We start from the raw sequence: 20,253 nt of genomic DNA, 5'->3' as shown, positions 1-20,253 counted from the left end.
AAAAAAAAAAAATCTGTTCATAAAACGAATTTAGTAAGATTACATCTTAGATTTGTAAAACGTTGGTAAGTAGTTCTGGCTACACTGTTCGTTACTCAAATACTATGAGTATGCGAGTACGCGGGGTTTTATTGGCCCTGATATTAGAAAACTCATATCTGACAAAGACTTCATCAGTTTAATGACTCCAACTCAAAAAGAGGCTTGGGTTGTCTTACTGTGGTCATCAAAACGTTTTTGGGAAACCGAAAGGACCCACAATACAAGGAAATGGTGGATAAAATGTTGCACGCGTTCTTTCCAAAAGCTTGGTTGCTCCATGAGTTTAAAAGTCCATTTTCTGAACTCCCACCTTGACTACTTTGCTGACAATGTGGGAGAGTGAGTGAAGAGCAGGGGGAGCTTTTCCATCAAGATATCAAAGAAATGGAACGACGTTATCAAGGGAACTGGAGTGTTACAACTACTGCTGGATGTTGCTTCGGAACCTTCCGGCAGCCACCTACAAATGGACAAGCTCCAAACGAAGTTTGACCTTTAAAAAAAGACGATTTCACAAGCAATCTGATTGAGGATGCTATTACTTTTTTGTCTTCACGTGTGTGCGTGTTTCTGTACATTAATTTGTGTTACTCTGTTAATGCTATTTCTGTAAATCACATATTTGTGTTCATATTTTTGTTCAACAATGGCCACCCGTTTGTTCGAAACCCAGACGTCCCAGGACAAGATTTGTTGTCATTCCTGGATTCAGCGCACCCCAACATATACGAATCAGTTAACTAAACCGAAACAGCTTAGCATTGTTTTATTTTAGCAGACCTGTGTAATAATCAATAACTTTAAAACAAATGCAAACACGAGACAAATACGGATACTGAAAAGCAAATTTTGAGTTGATTACAAGATTATGTTTGTTGGAGCTCGTAACTTGTTTTGACTAACTGCCTTCATAGAAATGCAGGATGACAGATTCACTTCTAACAAACACGCATACACCAAGGTACACATTCTATTTGGGAAATGTACTTTGGTATACATCTCTCTCTCTCTCTTATATATATATCAAGAAAGAAAGGAGAGAACGAAAACAAGATGTGCGCACTTTACAACTGAATAAATTAGAACTCGTATAAGTTGTAAGGAGTTCAACTATTGTCCTTTCCCATTTACCCACGTTATTTGAAACTGTATGCATTAAATATGTGATCTCAAGTTGTTTTCTGTAAAGTCAGCTGAGCAAATTATAGGATCATTAACTCAAATAATATGATATGAGTAATTAATTGGTTATATAAGTTCCACTATGCACAGACTGAACGCTGGTTCCGTTCCGTAAAACCTGAAACAATGGTTAGGCTTTATAACAAGTATCCTCACTGTACTCCAAAGGATTAAAATTTGAAATTTCTTAACTTCTTTTCAGTATCCAGATAAATATATTTTCGGTATATTTGACTCAGTGCAAGGAAGGAAAGATATCCAGGGCCAGGAGGATGGATTTTTCTAAATGCGAGACTGTCTCATATATAGATTTCTGCCTCAAAAAAACTAAAAATATAAGAATAAATTCATTTACTATTGCCATGTGTATATTAAAATGATTCTTTTCTTTATTTCAGGGATTGCAGAATTAGTATTTAATACTATTCAAGCAGCAGATATTGACATACGGTCTGAGCTTTATAAACACATAGTACTTTCCGGAGGTTCAACTATGTATCCTGGATTACCCAGTAGATTAGAGCGTGAAATTAAGCAACTGTATCTTGAACGTGTACTAAGAGGAGACACTGAAAAACTCTCTGTAAGTAATTTAATTTAATTAAAGAAAATACGTAATAAATTACACCAAATATTCATGTTGAAATTAAGAAGGGTAAATCTTCGAATAGAATATTTACATTTTAAAACTATATACCCTTTTGTAAAGATAAAGATATAGAAATTAATGTTGCGAATAAAACAATTCGGTATTTGTTAGCATATCAAACTACAGTCTCTTGTCGTTTTGTTCGTAATGGTAGTCAGCGTACATAGATCCCATACGAGCTCTTATCATTGACTTGTATATATGTTCCTTTTCCTGGTAGGTAACATCGTGTCCTTTGATTTTCTCAAAGTTCTTCCGTTTCCTTTAATTGAATGATGTACTATGTATTCTGAAATGTAAAACTAAGGATAACATTTACCGTTTTAGTATCGTGTTAGATTTTAAACAAGGTATTTCAGAAGGTGATTTGAATTCCTGTATCTAAAATGTGGCGTTGTGACTTAAGTTTACGCCGCAGTGCAACACTATAAATGTAGTAGTGATGGACAAGGCTCTCTGTTATAGTGAAATCTGAACCATTACTTGTGTTTACTCGGGACGTTGTTCTAACAGAAGTCTTGCTATTATAATACGAGAAAATCCTTTTCATTGCGTATGATGATGAGTTACCGAAGATGAAACCAGTGACCTGCTCTTTGAATTATAGGAAAATCCTTTGCTCTTATTGAATGTGCACTTAACAGACTTAACAAGTCAATTCCATACTTCGCTTTCTATGTCTACAACAAACACCTCCAATCAATTACTGTTAACGTACGCTATCAACAAAACTGGTTACGATTCATTTTCACAAAGATTGCCTACCCCTTAGTAGTGTCAATTCAGTTTCACAAATATGTTTTTAATCGAATTAATGATGGTTTCGAAGCCAAAAGTGAAATTAATTTCCCCACGAACTTAAATAATGTGGTGCCATCGACACACAGTACCTGACACCTCTTAGTCTCTTTTCAGTCTCCATCTTGTTTATTTTGTAGTTTTTTTTCTGGTAAATCTGAAAAGAACACTGTCTTTAGTGATTAGTTCACAATTAATGCCTACTTTTTTTCTCACATTTAAGGGTGCTAGAAGTGCGCTAATTTCGACAGTTTCTTTCAACTACGTATTATCATATTTTACTTTCCACTATTGCCAGTTTACTATCCCTGAGAAATAATTTTTATTCAATAATTTAACTTTTCTCTCTACATTCAGGCATCAAGAAAAATAAGAAGATAACGTTAAAATATAAGTAAAAGTTGTTGAATAAAATCAATAATAACAATGAAAAAGAAAGAATTAATGTTAATCAGATGGATTCAGTAGGTTCAAGCTGTCATTGAATAATTATTATATTTATGAAGTATTATTTTCCCCTTCATATGTTCGTATCGAGTTTTCAGTTAAAATTATTAAGATTACATAGAGAAATATAATAGACAGGATGAGTCAAAAGTCCCTTACCACCTTTTATAAAATGAAAGTGAGTGTAAATAGAATGCTCTTGTTAATTTTTTGAAACCTGTTTGAGTAGTCCTGTATTTTAAAATTATATCGTTCGTAACAGAGTTAATTTTATGTTATGAAATGAAAGCGATTGTAGATAGTCGGAATTGGTAATCGTAGGGATACGTTAGGCCGAGGGAGAACCTTTATGGTGCGAGATGAACGGCCACCATTTTGCTGTCCACCATTTTGAATCTCGCTGAAAAAGTTTAAATGAGGAGGAAGTTATATGATATATGAAACAGGACTACAATTGTAAGAGAAATTCAATGGTGTAAGCAGATTTGACATAATAACTGAAAGTATAATCACATGAAACTCAAATTTATCTCGTATTGCCAGCTGCTGCACCATGCCATTAACCAAAGCCTACCTCATAGAGATCGTCAAGATATGGAGTGGTAGAAGTGCCCGCACTATAGCTCGTGATTTCAATAAAAAGCATCCTCAACATGCTCCAGTTTCGCACGTTTTAGAGGCACATTTACTAACCAAATTCGAAGAGACATGTACAGTTGAGGACAGGCCACGACGATGTAGGCCAAGAACGACCACTGATGAAGGTACAGCTACGACAATGCTAGTTTCGTTTGTTCAATCTCCACAGCGTAGCACACACCGATTATCACGGGAATGCGTCAGCCAAACCTCCATTTGCAGGATGTTAAAAACGAATAAGTGGTATCCTTACAAGCTGCAGCTGTAGCAACATCGTTCTCAGGATGACCTAGATCATAGAGTGCAATTTTGCGAGTGGGCAGTGGAACAATTGCGGTAGGACCCCAACTGGCAATGGAAATTTTACACACCGATGAAGCAAATTTTTACATGGCAGAGAAGGTAAACAAACAAAATCTACGCTACTGGTCTCTAGATAACCCCAAGTAGACAGATCCGTGTAAAATGGTTGGTGCAGAGAAAATTATGGTGTGGGCAGGGGCCTAGGGGACGTGTCATTGGTCCATGTGTCCAGAGCGTTACTTGAACTTGATAGAACAACTCTTCTTCCCCCAGTGTCGACCCGGAAGGGCAGCTTTCCCTTACTTTAACATGATGGGACGCCACCTCATTATGCACTGCAGGTTTGTCAGTGTCTGGATGAACAATTTCCTGGTCTATGAATTGGTCGGCGTGGCCTTGTGGAAGGGCTTGCCTGGTCACTTGATTTAACCTCAGTTTCACATGTGATACGTATAATACCTAGAGCTTGACCCCACTTTTTACCGAAATAACCTTTTCATTTTATGTTTTTTAAAGATTCTCAATGTTTGCATTTAAAAAATCATCACGGAAATTGCATCAAACGTGAACCTATTGATTGCACGTGTTAGTGTTTAACCTCCCCGTTCAGCACAGAGTTACATGAAACGAAAGAGGGATCTACTGAGAAAATACCAATCAATAATAGTAATAAAACAAATAAAGTATAAAATTATAAATAAATTGCTGTTCAATATGGAACCCTAACTATTACTCGGGTTTGTATCTGCGATAAATATTCCTACCAGTAATAAAACGTAAGCGTACACGTGCAGAAAGTTTGCGCGTCAGCCGCTGACCAGTTACAGATTAATTGTTTGATGTAGAGTCTAAACATGTATTCTCACAGAGAATCAAATCCATGATTTCCATACCATAGGCGAAGAAACTAATCGTTAAACTAACTAACCTTGAAGTATTATTTACTAGGTGGGAGCAGTTGAATCACAGTGTCTGAACGAATATGTGTTTCTGATACAGCTTGTAACGGATGAACGATACACATATAATCTTTAAATAGCCCCCACTACCCACAGTCCCGCGAGAACGGACGTCACCCCACTTCCCCCTTTAGAATATAAGAATTTTAAAAGGAGAGAGAAAGGAGAATTCCACTCCCCCACGGCTGAGAATAATGACGACGTGAAGAGTGAGGTTCAATACTGGAAAAGGCTTATACTATATGCAAAATATCCTATTTAGATAATTAAGAGAATTTCTACTACTACTTGTAAATGTAAAAGGTTTTCTAACAAAATGGAAAATTTTATTATAACAAATCCGAAACGTGATATATAAATATAAATATAGAAAACATTCAACAAATTTAACAAGTAAGAATAGCATTAATCGAAATCTCTGTTAGCAAGCAACATTAATTTTCCAAAAGTATTTTTTTTTTTTTTTCAAGTGACAAAAGTTTCTGAAATAAAATACTATAACCAATCGTAAATCCAAATATAGAATTTAGAAACCTATACAATAATTTCATCAAACATGTATGGAACTCGAAGTTACTGCAAGGTGGCTTTCGTTGGAATGAAAATGTGGGAGGAAAAGATTCCTTAAATATGGGTCAATATACATGAATTACGAGCAACAGCTCAACTGTAATTCCATAGAACTCTTTTTTTTTTCTTTCCTTTTCAAAGCGGACCAAAGACATATATCATTCATTTGAAGTCTCCACTAGCCTTAATATTTTCCGTAATTGCAATATATTCAACTTCCTGACTAGCGACTTTAACTAGTTTTTCAAGGAAAACAAGAATCAACATGCTTTAACTAAAGGCATAACTCTGCCTACACAAACCATTTACATTAACTATTCGGTTAACTGTTTTTTACTTTTCTTTCTCTTTCGCAATATTTGTTAGAAATAAATGCTTCCAAATACTGAGTAATAATGGTATCTTCTGAATAATAACTATAGTCAGGATCAGTTAAAGTTCTCAAAAGAAGTTAATTAAATTCTACGATTATACGGAAAGAATATTTTTTAACGACCTTTTTTCATTCAAAGCACCTAACACTCTTACCTCATTTTATACGCTGCGAAGCGCTTCAGTCTTCGAGCGAGAACCTCGGCTGCAACGTGACGTCATCCCGATCGCCACGACTTGCGCAAGCCAACCGAAGGTTTAGCAGTGCTTCCAACTCCAAGAGAAATAACCAACTTAACAGTAAGCTGGAGTTTCATCTTACAAATTTCCTTTACAAATTTTTCATTTTATTATGAAACTTAGGTGGGTTACATAATATCCGAGGGTCGGTCAAAAAAAATTCCTAACCATAACAAATCCCAAGTTGAATAATAAAATAATTTCAATACATTACCAAATCTTCCATAAATTTTCAAATGCTAACGCCTTCTTTACAAACTTCTACAGTAATTTTCCAATTCCTTACACAACATACACAAAGGATGATGATGAGGTATTTACAAAATGAAAAGGGTTGACCTCTCACTTTCTCGGACGAGGCATTCCTGCAGGAATAAAAAAAATATATACAACACACAAAATTTGTTCGAACAAACATCCTAAAACATATAAATAAATGCAATATTAATAATTTACTTAACCTCAATTCTCACATCAAATCATTTTTTTTTCGTGTTACCTTATGGGTTAGATTGATTAACTTGTCTCGGTGGAAAATATTTCTTACAAAAACGAACGTGGCGTTTTATATGTACATATGGTCTTTCAATATTTTCTAGCCAAACTGTATTTGGTGTCGGTTTAGAAATAAGGCGATATGGGCCTTCTCACTGAGGGGCGATCTTTGGATTGAAATGTTCCTCTGCTGAAATTTTCATGAACCTTTTAACCAATACTAAATCATCAATATTTAAATTAACAGGACTGTGTCTTTGACTATATACCTTTGCACTATGTTTCCAATCGCGTTCAATGTTATTATTTATATTGACTAATTTTTGCTCTTTATCCTGGTCATCGTCTAAAAGATCTAAATCCATCAACCATTTAACATCTAATGGATGGTAAAATTTCCGTCCCATATAAAATTCACATGGACTAATCCCAGTAGTTTCATTCATACTTATGTTAATAGTAAAAGCAATTTTAGATAGTAATTGGGCCCAATTCTGTTGAGACTTATCAACATAAATACGAATTAAATTTTTAACCAATCTCACCGTACGTTCGGCTCTGTTCGATTGTGGGTTATATGGGGAGAATTTTACACTCTGTATGCCATAGCTATACAAGAATTTCAAGAAGTAATCACTCACAAAATAAGAAGCTCCGTCGTTTAGGACCTTACCAGGAAAGCCGTATCGAAGAAATAATTCCTGTAACTTATTACAGATGATTTTTGAAGTTAGTCGTCTTAAAGGTTCTAAAAAGACAAAACGACTGTAGGCATCAGTGACAATTAAAATATATTCAAATCCAGAACTATTAGGCAATTTCCCCGCAATATCTATAAACCAAGTATAATTTGGGTGCATTACCTTTTTTGTAAAATATTGACCCATAGGTTTTCGATCAGAATCTTTACAAGTTTGACACAAATGACAAGATTGTATAAAATTCTTAATATCAGAAAATAAAGTAGGCCAGGTATACTTTTCAGTGACCTTAGCAATGGTTTTTCGGTATCCCATATGCCCACCATGAATTATTGGACAATGAGAATACTCAATAATCGACTGAATTAAAGAATTAGGTATTACAATTCTAAATCCATTATTCCCTTTACCTTTAGTCTTTTTAAACAAGATCTTATTTCTTAATACATACGGAGGAACTTCTTCCTTTTGCTCTAACCTATTGATAACCTCTCTTAATTCAGGATCCTTCCTCTGGTGATCTGTAAGAGGCACATTAAACACAGGATTTTGCCTAAAATTAATAAAAGACAAATTTACTGTTTTATTATGATCTTTTATAACTTCCATTGTATTATCGTCTTTTGTATAAAATTCTAGATGGTTTCCAACCCTTGAAAGGAAATGGGCTATACTATTTATTTTTGATCTTACGAAATTTAAACCTAGAGATTTTCTCTAACATAGTTCCATATCTCCTTTGTCTTTTATGGTTATTAAGTAACCAAGTTAAACTCTTACTATCAGTATATATTACAAATGGATTTGCCAAGTAATACTCCAATTTTTCCAAAGATAAAGAAAGAGCCTTAAGTTCTAATTCGTATATATTTTTACTCCAATCAGATTGTGGAATTGACCGACTAAACATAGATACAGGTCTAAGATTCCCTTCCGAATCGTATTGGCTGAGAACCCCAGAAAAATGACGCAAAGGGCTATCACAATGTATTACGAAGTTGGAATTCATATCTGGGACTTTCAAATGACCTGACTACAAAAGGCATCCTTTAATTTTTGTAGGGCTTCATCATGAACTTTAGTCCATTTAAAAGGCTTTTTTACAGATCTTAATTCTTGAAGGGGAGCAATTAACTCTGAATACCCATAAATAAATTTTGAATAGAACGAGAAAAATGAACATATTCTGTTCACTCCTTTTCTGTTCTTTGGTTTTTGTATCTTCTGGATAGCTTTAATTCTCTCAGGGTCTATTGACATGTTGCCATTTTCAAAACGAAACCCTAAATATTTAATACTAGTTTGAAATAAACAGGACTTCTTTTCTAAAATAGTAATTCCCCAATTTCTTAGTCGAGATAATACCTCCTCTAATAGAGCTTTATGACTCTCAATATCTTTGCTAAATAAAATTATGTCATCAAAATATATCTCTAAATTCTTACCAATTAACCCTTCAAAGACTTTTGACATCAAATTACTTAAAACAAAAGGTGATAACACTAATCCCATTGGTACTGATTTATATCGATAGATTTTGTTTTTAGTCACAAAAGCAGTAATATTTCTACTCTCTTCAGACATCAGAGAAACAGGATTTACAATCAAGTTTTGAAAAGATATTATTGTCCGAAATACTAGATATTACATTCTCCATGTTAGGAGAAGGATAGCTGTTTACCATCACCTTTTTGTTCACTTCTCCGTATGAAATTACAAGACGCCTGCTTCCGTCTGAATTTGTTACTAATAAACAGGGCGATGTGTAGGGAGAATAATCTACTTCCTCTATAATATCGTCTTTTAAAAGCTGGGCAATAAAAGAATCTAATTCCTTTTGCTTATGCGTTGGAAGTTGATAAGGTTGCAATCAAATGGGAGTTTTATCGGCAAGTTCAATTTTGTACGTAAAGTTTTTTACTCTACCAATTTTGTTTCCAATAACATCAGAATATGAAGTTAACAAGTTATTAACATATTCCTGTAAATTAGAATCACATTGTAAGAATTGGTCAGGAACCGTATAATTACCTTGAGATTCCTCCGGTCTCATCTCCGGTGGATGCAATATGGACTGATCAAAAGCGAATTCCACTCCAGGGTCAAACGTGGTGTTAACTCCGTTGTCTCTCGTTACTGATGTCGATGGAGTCAAACTCGGATTAGAATTACCAAAAGATCTAGGCTGAGGTGTAGCTTTCGGACAACCAAGGTCGCATGGCGGCTGTTTTCCACTCACCTCATTCCTAGAAGTATACGCAGAAGCGAGAGAAGTCTGGGCACACAAAAGTTCATCAGCTCGGGTCATAGGAACCACTAACTTCCGAGCTTTTATATTATATAAATTACCAGCAATGTCTATTATGGCATCGTATTTTGTATGAAAGTCATTTCCAAGCAGAAGATCAAACTCATTAGAGTCCACGATGAAAAAAATTTCACTAAATTGGTGTCTTCCAATTTTAAAATATAGTCTTACTCTCATATCCACTGTAACTTGAATATTTCCTAAGCCGATAGTCTGAACGTTCACCTTTTCTGCCTTTATTTTACATTTTTTTCTAAGTTCATCATAAAGATGTCGAGCCAAATAAAAGTTCGTACTCCCAGTATCAATTAAGCACTTAAAACGCATACCCGTAATGTAAACAGGAATCGCTAACAATTTTTCTAATTTACTACCATTTTGTTTTACGTCTAAGTTATTTTGAGTTAAGTACTGAGATTCTAAATTATGGTTATGAGAAAATTCTGCCTTATCAAAATTTTTATAGTTAGATGGTAAAGAATACATAGCTGGAGAAACTAAATTTTTATGCAAATTTATTGGTTCACGAGATTGCAACACTACTTGCTGTTTTGTGTTCTTCGCTCCGATAAAGGAAGATGATTTACGGGGTGGTACCAAGTCCCGTACGCTACTACCTTGATTACGTAATTTATAATAATCTTTCCTATATCTATGCAAAGCATCATAGTGTTCTGCAGCTAAATACAATTGATTTAAATCGATATGCATACCTCTTTCAGCTAGAAATTGATGGGCAGAAGGCGTTACCATATTAGTGATTAAACTACAAATGGTGGCTTCATCAAAGGACATATCAAGTACGTGAATAACACTAGTTAACAAATTTAAACTTTTTGTTTGTTACATAAGAAAAATCACCTGATCTTAAAGGAACTTTTTGCGCTGAATTCGAATATGCACTCGGTTTCTCTCCATCACGTAGTTTTCCCGTAACAGAGGGATTTCGTCAAAAATTTCCCTTTTTCAGATATTTTATTCCCCTAGCTCCTGTCCCCTTACATATAGTAACATAGAAATTATACCTAAGTATACCTTGATTTATATTTAATAAACCCTAAAAGTTTCGTAAAAATCGCTTTGTTCTTTCTAGAGAAATAAATATATTTGTATGTATACTGTGTGCACTGTTTATTGCACCTGATAGTAATGCTTTCAGATCTCCTGAGTTGGGGTAAAGACGATTTGCTTTAATACTACAAACACAGACATAAAAATGAATATTTACAATAGTCAACAACATACTTGTATTGCTCTCTGTAAATTAGAAACGTGTATAAAAATAGAATGTACTTCCAACGTATATTTTTTTAAACGTACAGTATATGTATATCTTAATACATATATATACAATTCTCCAAGTTTTTTCGTTTTGTTCATGAAATGGTTATCAATATTTGTTATCAAATGTAACAGAATGCAAAAGAACTTCCACTTCCCGAGCCCCCTACCAACTGGGAAGAGATATGGCCAAAAGACTCTGATGATGATCATGACCTTGATGAACCATCGACATCAACATGTACATCCAAGGATCCAACGTTCATCCCTGACTGTGTTCGCGAGCCACATTTCATCCGGCAATGTGAACTTAATGACCTAGTCCGTGATTTGCACCTGACAAAACAAGAGGCGGAACTTCTGGGATCAAGGCTCCAGCAGTGGAACTTATTGGATGCAGAAACGAACATATCAGTGTACAGGAAAAGGCATGTTCAATTTTCAAGCTATTTCTCAATGCAAGATAATGTGTGCGTATGTACGGATATAAATGGGTTGATGGCGGAGCTAGGAATTCCTTACGTTCCAGAAGAATGGACGTTATTTATCGACGCGTCAAAGGTCAGCCTTAAAGCTGTCCTTTTACATAATGGAAATAAAAAAACCTTCTATACCACTTGCGCACTCAGTGAAGATTAAGGAATCCCATGACACCATGTCAACTTTGCTAAATCTTATAAATTACAACGACCATTGTTGGCAAATATGTTGTGATCTCAAGGTAGTTGGTATTTTATTAGGACTGCAGTGCGGTTACACGAAGTACCAATGTTTTTTATGTTTATGGGATAGCCGAGCTGATGACAAACATTATGAAGTGAAGGAATGGGAACCTAGAGTGAATTACGTACCTGGAGAATGCAACGTCAAATACGCTCCTTTGGTAGATCCTAATAAGATATTACTACCGCCACTTCATATCAAGTTAGGACTTATGAAAAACTTTGTCAAAGCCATGGACACATCTGGTGAAGGTTTCAAGTATTTGCGAGATAAGTTCCCTAACCTGAGTGATGCTAAGATTTCAGCGGGAGTGTTTATTGGTCCCCAAATTAGGAAATTAATGCTTGATGATAGCTTTGACAGCAAGTTAAACAGTGCTGAGCTAGCTGCCTGGACAGCATTTAAGTGTGTTGTGCGCAACTTTCTGGGCAATAACAAAGCTGAGAGTTACACAGAAATCGTACAGGACATGATACAGAAATACAAAGAGTTGGGTTGTAGGATGTCTTTAAAAATCCACTTTTTGCACTCCCACCTCAGCTTCTTTCCTGCTAACCTAGGTGCTCTCAGCGACGAACAGGGGGAAAGATTCCACCAAGATATAATGGCAATGGAGAAAAGGTACCAGGGACGATGGGATCCTTCAATGATGGGGGACTATTGTTGGGGTCTTGTTAAAGAATGCAACATTTCTTACAAAAGAAGGAAGTAGTGTACGTTTTTGTAACCCAATGGAAGTTTCATATATTGTGATAGTTTTGATTGTCTTTTCGTGACCTTTTGGTACATTTGTAAATTGTCACACTTGTAAATTATATTGTATTATATTTTATATATGCGTTTGTGGTAATAAAGCAAAACGTTTTACCTCAACTTAAGAGATCTGAAAGCATTACTATAAGGTGCAATAAACAGTACACACAGTATACATACAAACATATTTATTTCTCTAGAAAGAATAAAGCGATTATTACGAAACTTGGAGGGTTTGTTAAATATGAATCAAAGTATACTTAGGTATAATTTCTATGTTAGTATATGCAAGGGGACAAGATCTTGGGGTGTAAAATAAACGAAAAGGGAAATTTTTGAGGGATTTTCCCGAAAATCCCTCTGTTACGGGAAAATCGTACGTGATGGAGAAAAACCGAGTGCATATTCGAATTCAGCGCAATAAGTTCCTTTAAGAACAGGTATTTCCTTTTATGTAACAAAACCTTTGTTAACTAGTGTAATCGATAATTTATTATTCACGAACTCATATAATGAATGATCCTCCCGCTTGGGAACGTAGAAAAATAATCGCATGAATTGTGTTCTACCAATAGTGGAAATAAATCGCACCACTAAATGTCTACAAACTGTTTGCCAAGGGGAAGCGTCCCCAATGAACGATTGTATCACCTCTTGCATTTCTCCTTTTGTACGAGAAAGACAAGCTACTAACACAAGATCTAAAGGCAAACCCTTACCTCTGACAATACTATCAAGTTTTAATAAAAACTGAAATGTAGACTCAGTATTGGTACCATCTATTATAGGTAGACTATTAATATCATGCAACAAAGATTTATAGATTCCTTCCGAAGCAAATTTCTCAAAATTTAAATTTAATGAGGCTGCCATATTAAATGGTCGATCTCTATATTTATTTTGCAAGCTCTGACTCCCTCCTGCTCTTAAATTAGGCGAGGAATTCGCAAACCGTGTACTGTGTCCCACATTACTTTGTGGATCCACGTTATAATTTTGATCCTGAAATGGTCTACTTTGACCACCTAGTAAAGGTTCGTGAGGATTCACTTGAATATGGGCTGAAGGCCTTAAATGATCAAACATAGGATTACTAAATTCATAAGAATATCCAAGAAATTCATCCCCACTAGAACTTGAAGAATCCGAAAATCTATACTTTACATGCGTCTCCTTTGACAGTGCCATCCTTACAAGCACACCACAAAATATTGAGCACAAAGAAACCAAAAGAATAATTACTACTATTTTTACAACCTTATCAATAATTGTTTGCTTATTACACACTGACCTACTAAACCATAAATTTTGTATCCGACCCCGGCAACACTGTATTAAGTATTTTATGTCAACATTCATATACAACATTTATATAAACTCAACAAGAAAAGCATAGTATAATGAAAATGTTATTTAATTTAGAGGTTAATTTCACCAAAGAAATACACATAAATTTTAGAATATAAAGGGAAACACTTTGGCTGGACCTCCCCGAACCGGACCTCGAAGCTAGCATAAATTTGCCTTTCCAGGGCAGTGTATAAAATTTATTATTTAAAAATTATATATGTAACGGATGAACGATACACATATAATCTTTAAATAGCCCCCACTACCCACAGTCCCGCGAGAACGGACGTCACCCCACTTCCCCTTTAGAATATAAGAATTTTAAAAGGAGAGAGAAAGGAGAATTCCACTCCCCCACGGCTGAGAATAATGACGACGTGAAGAGTGAGGTTCAATACTGGAAAAGTCTTATACTATATGCAAAATATCCTATTAAGATAATCAGGAGAATTTCTACTACTACTTGTAAATGTAAAAGGTTTTCTAACAAAATGGAAAATTTTATTATAACAAATCCGAAACGTGATATATAAATATAAATATAGAAAACATTCAACAAATTTAACAAGTAAGAATAGCATTAATCGAAATCTCTGTTAGCAAGCAACATTAATTTTCCAAAAGTTTTTTTTTTTTTTTTCAAGTGACAAAAGTTTCTGAAATAAAATACTATAACCAATCGTAAATCCAAATATAGAATTTAGAAACCTATACAATAATTTCATCAAACATGTATGGAACTCGAAGTTACTGCAAGGTGGCTTTCGTTGGAATGAAAATGTGGGAGGAAAAGATTCCTTAAATATGGGTCAATATACATGAATTACGAGCAACAGCTCAACTGTAATTCCATAGAACTCTTTTTTTTTTTTTCTTTCCTTTTCAAAGCGGACCAAAGACATATATCATTCATTTGAAGTCTCCACTAGCCTTAATATTTTCCGTAATTGCAATATATTCAACTTCCTGACTAGCGACTTTAACTAGTTTTTCAAGGAAAACAAGAATCAACATGCTTTAACTAAAGGCATAACTCTGCCTACACAAACCATTTACATTAACTATTCGGTTAACTATTTTTTACTTTTCTTTCTCTTTCGCAATATTTGTCAGAAATAAATGCTTCCAAATACTGAGTAATAATGGTATCTTCTGAATAATAACTATAGTCAGGATCAGTTAAAGTTCTCAAAAGAAGTTAATTAAATTCTACGATTATACGGAAAGAAAATTTTTTAACGACCTTTTTTCATTCAAAGCACCTAACACTCTTACCTCATTTTATACGCTGCGAAGCGCTTCAGTCTTCGAGCGAGAACCTCGGCTGCAACGTGACGTCATCCCGATCGCCACGACTTGCGCAAGCCAACCGAAGGTTTAGCAGTGCTTCCAACTCCAAGAGAAATAACCAACTTAACAGTAAGCTGGAGTTTCATCTCACAAATTTCCTTTACAAATTTTTCATTTTATTATGAAACTTGGGTGGGTTACAAGCTCGAGGACATAAAATTTTCGGTTGAAGAGCAACGGGTAATTGTAAAATTCTTCACCGCAGCTGGACGTTGTTCAGGCGATATTCATCGCCAGTTGGGTGTGTGTGTGGTGATAGTGCTTTCGGAGAAAACAATGTTAGCAGGTAGGTTCGTGCGTTCAAAATAGGGCGAACGGATGTGAAAGATGAGCAGAGGTCTGCACGTCCAAAAACAGCATCAACTGACGCTAACATTGCTCGTGTTGAAAATTTCATCACGGAAGATAGGCGTGTCACCATGCAAATTTGTGATACACTGGGGCTAACAATGGAAAAAGCAGACAGAATGAATAATTACAAACAAACTGGACATAAGGCAAGTTTCTTCTCACTGGATTCCACGAATCTTAATAACGAAAAAAAGTAAAAAAGGAAAGGGTTTGATCAAGCGTTGCAAATTCGACACGCTTCAGAAGAGAGGCACAGAATTTCTTGGGAAATGTTGTGATAATAGATAAATTACATATTCCATTATTCAACGCAGAAAAAAAAGGCAGTCAATGCGATGGAAACACAAATTCAACATCCCCCCCCCCCCAAAGAAAAAAATCGTCAGGTGGCATCCAATGAGAAGGTGCTGACGCTTATTTTCTGGAATTCCCAGGGAGTGATACCGTCCCACCCTGTTCCGTTATGGGTGAGTAGTTTTTGTGCACTTCTGGATACAAAATTTTTGCCAAAATTGACTGAGAAATTACCACAAATGGCAATCCTATCCTTCACATAGACACTGCACCACCATACTTTGCTAATGTTGTGATCTCATTCTTGGCTAATCACGGTATTGAACTTCTGCCACATACACCGTACTTACCAGATTTAGCCTCAAGTGACTTTTGGTTATTCCCAAATTTCAAGGATTCTCTTCGCGCCATTTTGCCAGTAGATCATCCCTGGAAAGTGCTGTCTTCCAGTATCTGAAATAACCTCCGAGGATAGCTATGCCACATATTACACAAAATGGACGGAGCGATGGCAACTGAATATCAATAAAGAGGGAGAGTTTGTTGAGAAATAGACACACGTTAGTTCCCTGCATTTCCTTGTTCTTGGAAATTAGAACGAAATGGCACCTCATAAATAACCTCTTTCAGTTCTCTTCGGAACTTTATTAGTAAGCAAATTATAATTATAATAATAATAATAGTGATTCGATTTGATTTTGAGTTTAGCGTTCCATTCAGCAGCGAGGCTATATAAGACGTGGATCTACAGCTTAACGTGGGATCCGAACCACGTGAGCTCCCGTCGGGATCGAACCCAGGTCTCCCACGTTAAAGACACGTACGCTAACTGCTTAACCACGAGGGAGCTAAATAATATAATGAAAAATCACAGATAGTCTAATATTGTATCAATGTTTGAGTCGTAATTTTCTTGAACTCGATGTCTCAAGTCCATAACTCGTTTCGTTTTACACCAAATTTTCGACAAGTAGACAATGGTTGGTTTATGAAGAGTTTAGCGACCCTTTCAGCAGCGAAGCTATATGAAACGTGGTGCTACGGGCTAATGTGGGCACCCACCAGGATAGAACCCGTGCCACAGACGTAAGCTAACAATATGGCTACAAGGGAGCTCGCTATAAGAAGATAGTGTCAGTGGAAATGTTACCCCCTTACTCCTCCTTCAGACTTGTTTATTGATTGGTTAATTTGTATTTAACTCTAGCAGTGAGCAGTAAGATTATATAGAATGAGACCTGAAGTTTAAGCTGGGATCTGAAGCAATGTAGTACATTTGATAGTTTCCCATGGAAAGCTGAAATTTTTCGTGGCTGTATGGTTAGTGTGTGCGCGTTTGGTGCGAGAAACTCTGGTTCTTTCTGCGGAAGCTCATGTTCAGATCCCGCTGTAAGCTGTAGATCTACTTTTCCTATAACCTAGCTTCTAAAAGGGACACGAGACTCCAGTCCAACCGCCTGAAGTTGAACTAAGGGTCTCGTTCACCGGAAATATGTGCATTATCCACTTTCTTCATTATTTTATAGTTTTAAACAAAAACTAAAACACTAAATGTAGCCGCTCTTTTTTCTTGCTTTATTTTGAAACTTTTTTTTTTTTTTTTCATATTTTCTCTTAGTACATTTATTTTACTCACCTTTGTTCAGCTCTTTCATATTATGCAAAGAACAGGCACATACCAGATACCACAGAAGCACGATCTCTTCATTGGAACTCGAACCCAGGATAAACTCCGCCGTGTGCTCTGCAGCCGAGCGCCACAGATTACTTTGCTATGGATACCAGTGACTAGAACAATGAAGAGGGTTTTTTAAACTTATTGTGTTCGTTAGTATTAAAAGTTGAATAATGCCCTTACATTTTAAACTTTCTTAGACAATTTAAAGTTTTCTGGCAAATTAAGAATCTGATCATATTGTTTCTGTTTGCAAATATTATTAATAATAAAGTAGAAGATAACAATAAAGTAATATAAATAAATACATTGTAATTTTAATAAAGAGGGGTTGAACGAATTTAAGTTTGATGAGTTATGTTTTAGTGTTTGTGTCATAATCCTATTCATATTCATATTTGTGTCATATTTCATTCCCACTGTGTACTGTTAGCCTGAGTATTCTTCAAGTATGAATTCAATGCGGTTCAAAATATTCGTTGAAGGATGGTACTCTATTAGCATTACTCGATAAGGCGTTACAAATATATAATTGAAACACTAACAGTAGGGTGACTACCTTCTCAAATAGTTTCTTTAGTTAAACGTCTTTCCACATTGCTTTCTGTTCAAGAATGTACATTAGAGTTAAAAACAATATTTTTTTTTTTTAATTTAAATTTAAATTTAACGCCCCATGATTATACCCTCTAAGTAAAGGAGACGAATGAATAATGAAAATAAATGTTTGTGAAATTATTTTTTTCTATAATGAAAGTAAATGATTTCGAAATTAAATTTTTTATGCTTTTCCACCGGGAATCGAACGTAGAACCACGTGTATAGTAGAGACAAAAAGAGAAGGATTCATGATTTGATTTAATATGTATGATTTAATTTCCTGTATTACATGACTGTGATGCAATTATAATTTCTAACATCCATACGTGATACGTAAAATATGAATATTCTTTGCAATAAAATCTAGATTTTTTACTTAAGAAAAAGGAATAATCTTTGAAAGACAGGATTCGAACTCACGCTGAAATGATCATATCTACATAGGTCAATGACCCTAGCCACCAAACCGCGAAAACATTACTTTCGCGGTGGTGTTCCCTCTGTGTGTATCTTACGTTCTTGGTGATCCCGTCTCGTATTGGCTTGAATTATTCCGTATCACCTAGTATGACAATTTGTGACTTACATACATATATATCTCTCTCTCGATTAGATATATATATATATATATATATAAAGTCACAAATATATGTCATCTTGTTACGATTGTGTTTTATATGACAATTATGTATTTACTTGATAGCAACACGGAGATGGTTTATTCCTCTTGTAAGGCTACGCATGTTACTCTCTGGCAGAATTGAACAAAAATAGATTTCCGTGTAAGCACAGATCCGAGGAGCATTAGGACTTACAAGGAACCCTAGGTATCTATCAGAGCCCGATTTTCATGAAACTTTGTTTCTAGAGAGATTACCTCGGGAAACTCGTACAGCCAAAATTGTAGCTGCAGAGTCCAAGACGTTGGGATACTAGGGCTCGAGAAAGATCAAAAGTGGAACGTCAGTACATTGAGGATATGGTGAGAAAATGCACGTTTTTCTTTAAAACTAATCATTGTAGCGACACGAAATGAGCATACATGGATACGAGATGGTCGATATGAACTGTTAAAAGTTATAAAAAGAATATCCGCCATCTTGAAAGAGGCCATGTTGAAGCTGGTGCGATTGGTGTAAATGAGAAGTGGGTCATCGGATGCATTAATTTGAACGTAAATAACCACAATAACCTGTTGGTGAAGTTTGTTGTGGGATTACATTATTCCTGTGCTTCTGGTAAAGTGATTTAGGTACAAGATGAGCAAAATGTATCTCATGACACCCGAGCAGATGGAGAGTATGGAGCGCTATAGGTAGACTAATATGACGTTCTGATTTCTGTTCGAATTAATTTAAGTCTAATAAAAAGTTACAAGTTAATGTCAACCATGACATTATTATGAAGATTGAACCCGTCATATCAGCACATCCACACCAATTACATGTTGACTGTGACACAAATGATGTAGTGCTAAAATTATATTTCGCTCGGTATTCTAGTTCCACTGATCCCACTCATAGGGCTCCATAATCTGCATTTGCTTGAGTGTCATAAGATACACTTTGCTCATCTTGTACCTAACGCACAGGAATAATGTAATACCACAACAGACTTCACCAACAGACCAGAAGCACAGGAATAATCTAATCCAACAACAGATTTCACCAACAGGTTTTTGTGGTTATTTACGTTCAAATTAATGCATCCGATGACCCACTTCTCATTTACACCAATCGCACGAGCTTCAACATGGCCTCTTTCAAGATGGCGGATATTCTTTTTATAACTTTTAACAGATTATATCGACCATCTCGTATCCATGTATGCTCATTTCGTGTCGCTACAATGATTAATTTTCAAGAAAAACGTGCATTTTCTCACCATGTCCTTAATGTACTGACGTTCCACTTTTGATCTTTCTCGGGCCCTAGTGACCAAACGTCTTGGACTCTGCAGCTACAATTTTGGCTGCACGAGTTTTCCGAGGTACTCTTTCTGTATACAAAGTTTCATGAAAATCGGGCTCTGATAGATACCTAGGGTTCCTTGTTAGTTTAATTTTTTGCACTTAGAATCTGGAAGGCAGTTTAGGTTTTTGTGAACAGAAATGTAGATGCTGTCGATAAGACTTCATAACAACGAACAATTTTATCATTAACTAGCAGCGT

The 20,253-nt window shown here is 35.5% G+C and overlaps 1 protein-coding gene across 3 annotated transcripts in view; it reads left to right on the top strand.

The window, feature by feature from the left end:
• Arp2 (Actin-related protein 2) overlaps positions 1-20,253 on the top strand; it is a 115,612-nt gene that overhangs the window by 91,389 nt on the left and 3,970 nt on the right. For all 3 annotated transcript variants that reach the window (XM_081725637.1, XM_081725638.1, XM_081725639.1), the window contains one exon: positions 1,623-1,807. In XM_081725637.1, the coding sequence (XP_081581763.1) occupies positions 1,623-1,807 (185 nt within the window). The remainder of the gene's footprint in view (positions 1-1,622; positions 1,808-20,253) is intronic.

The sequence above is a fragment of the Thermobia domestica genome, chromosome 9 (assembly GCF_964235325.1).
Source record: "Thermobia domestica chromosome 9, izTheDome1.hap1.1, whole genome shotgun sequence".
Classification (NCBI taxonomy): domain Eukaryota; kingdom Metazoa; phylum Arthropoda; class Insecta; order Zygentoma; family Lepismatidae; genus Thermobia; species Thermobia domestica.
Note: the sequence above shows the minus strand (reverse complement) of the source record. Positions and strands in the feature narration are given on the sequence as shown.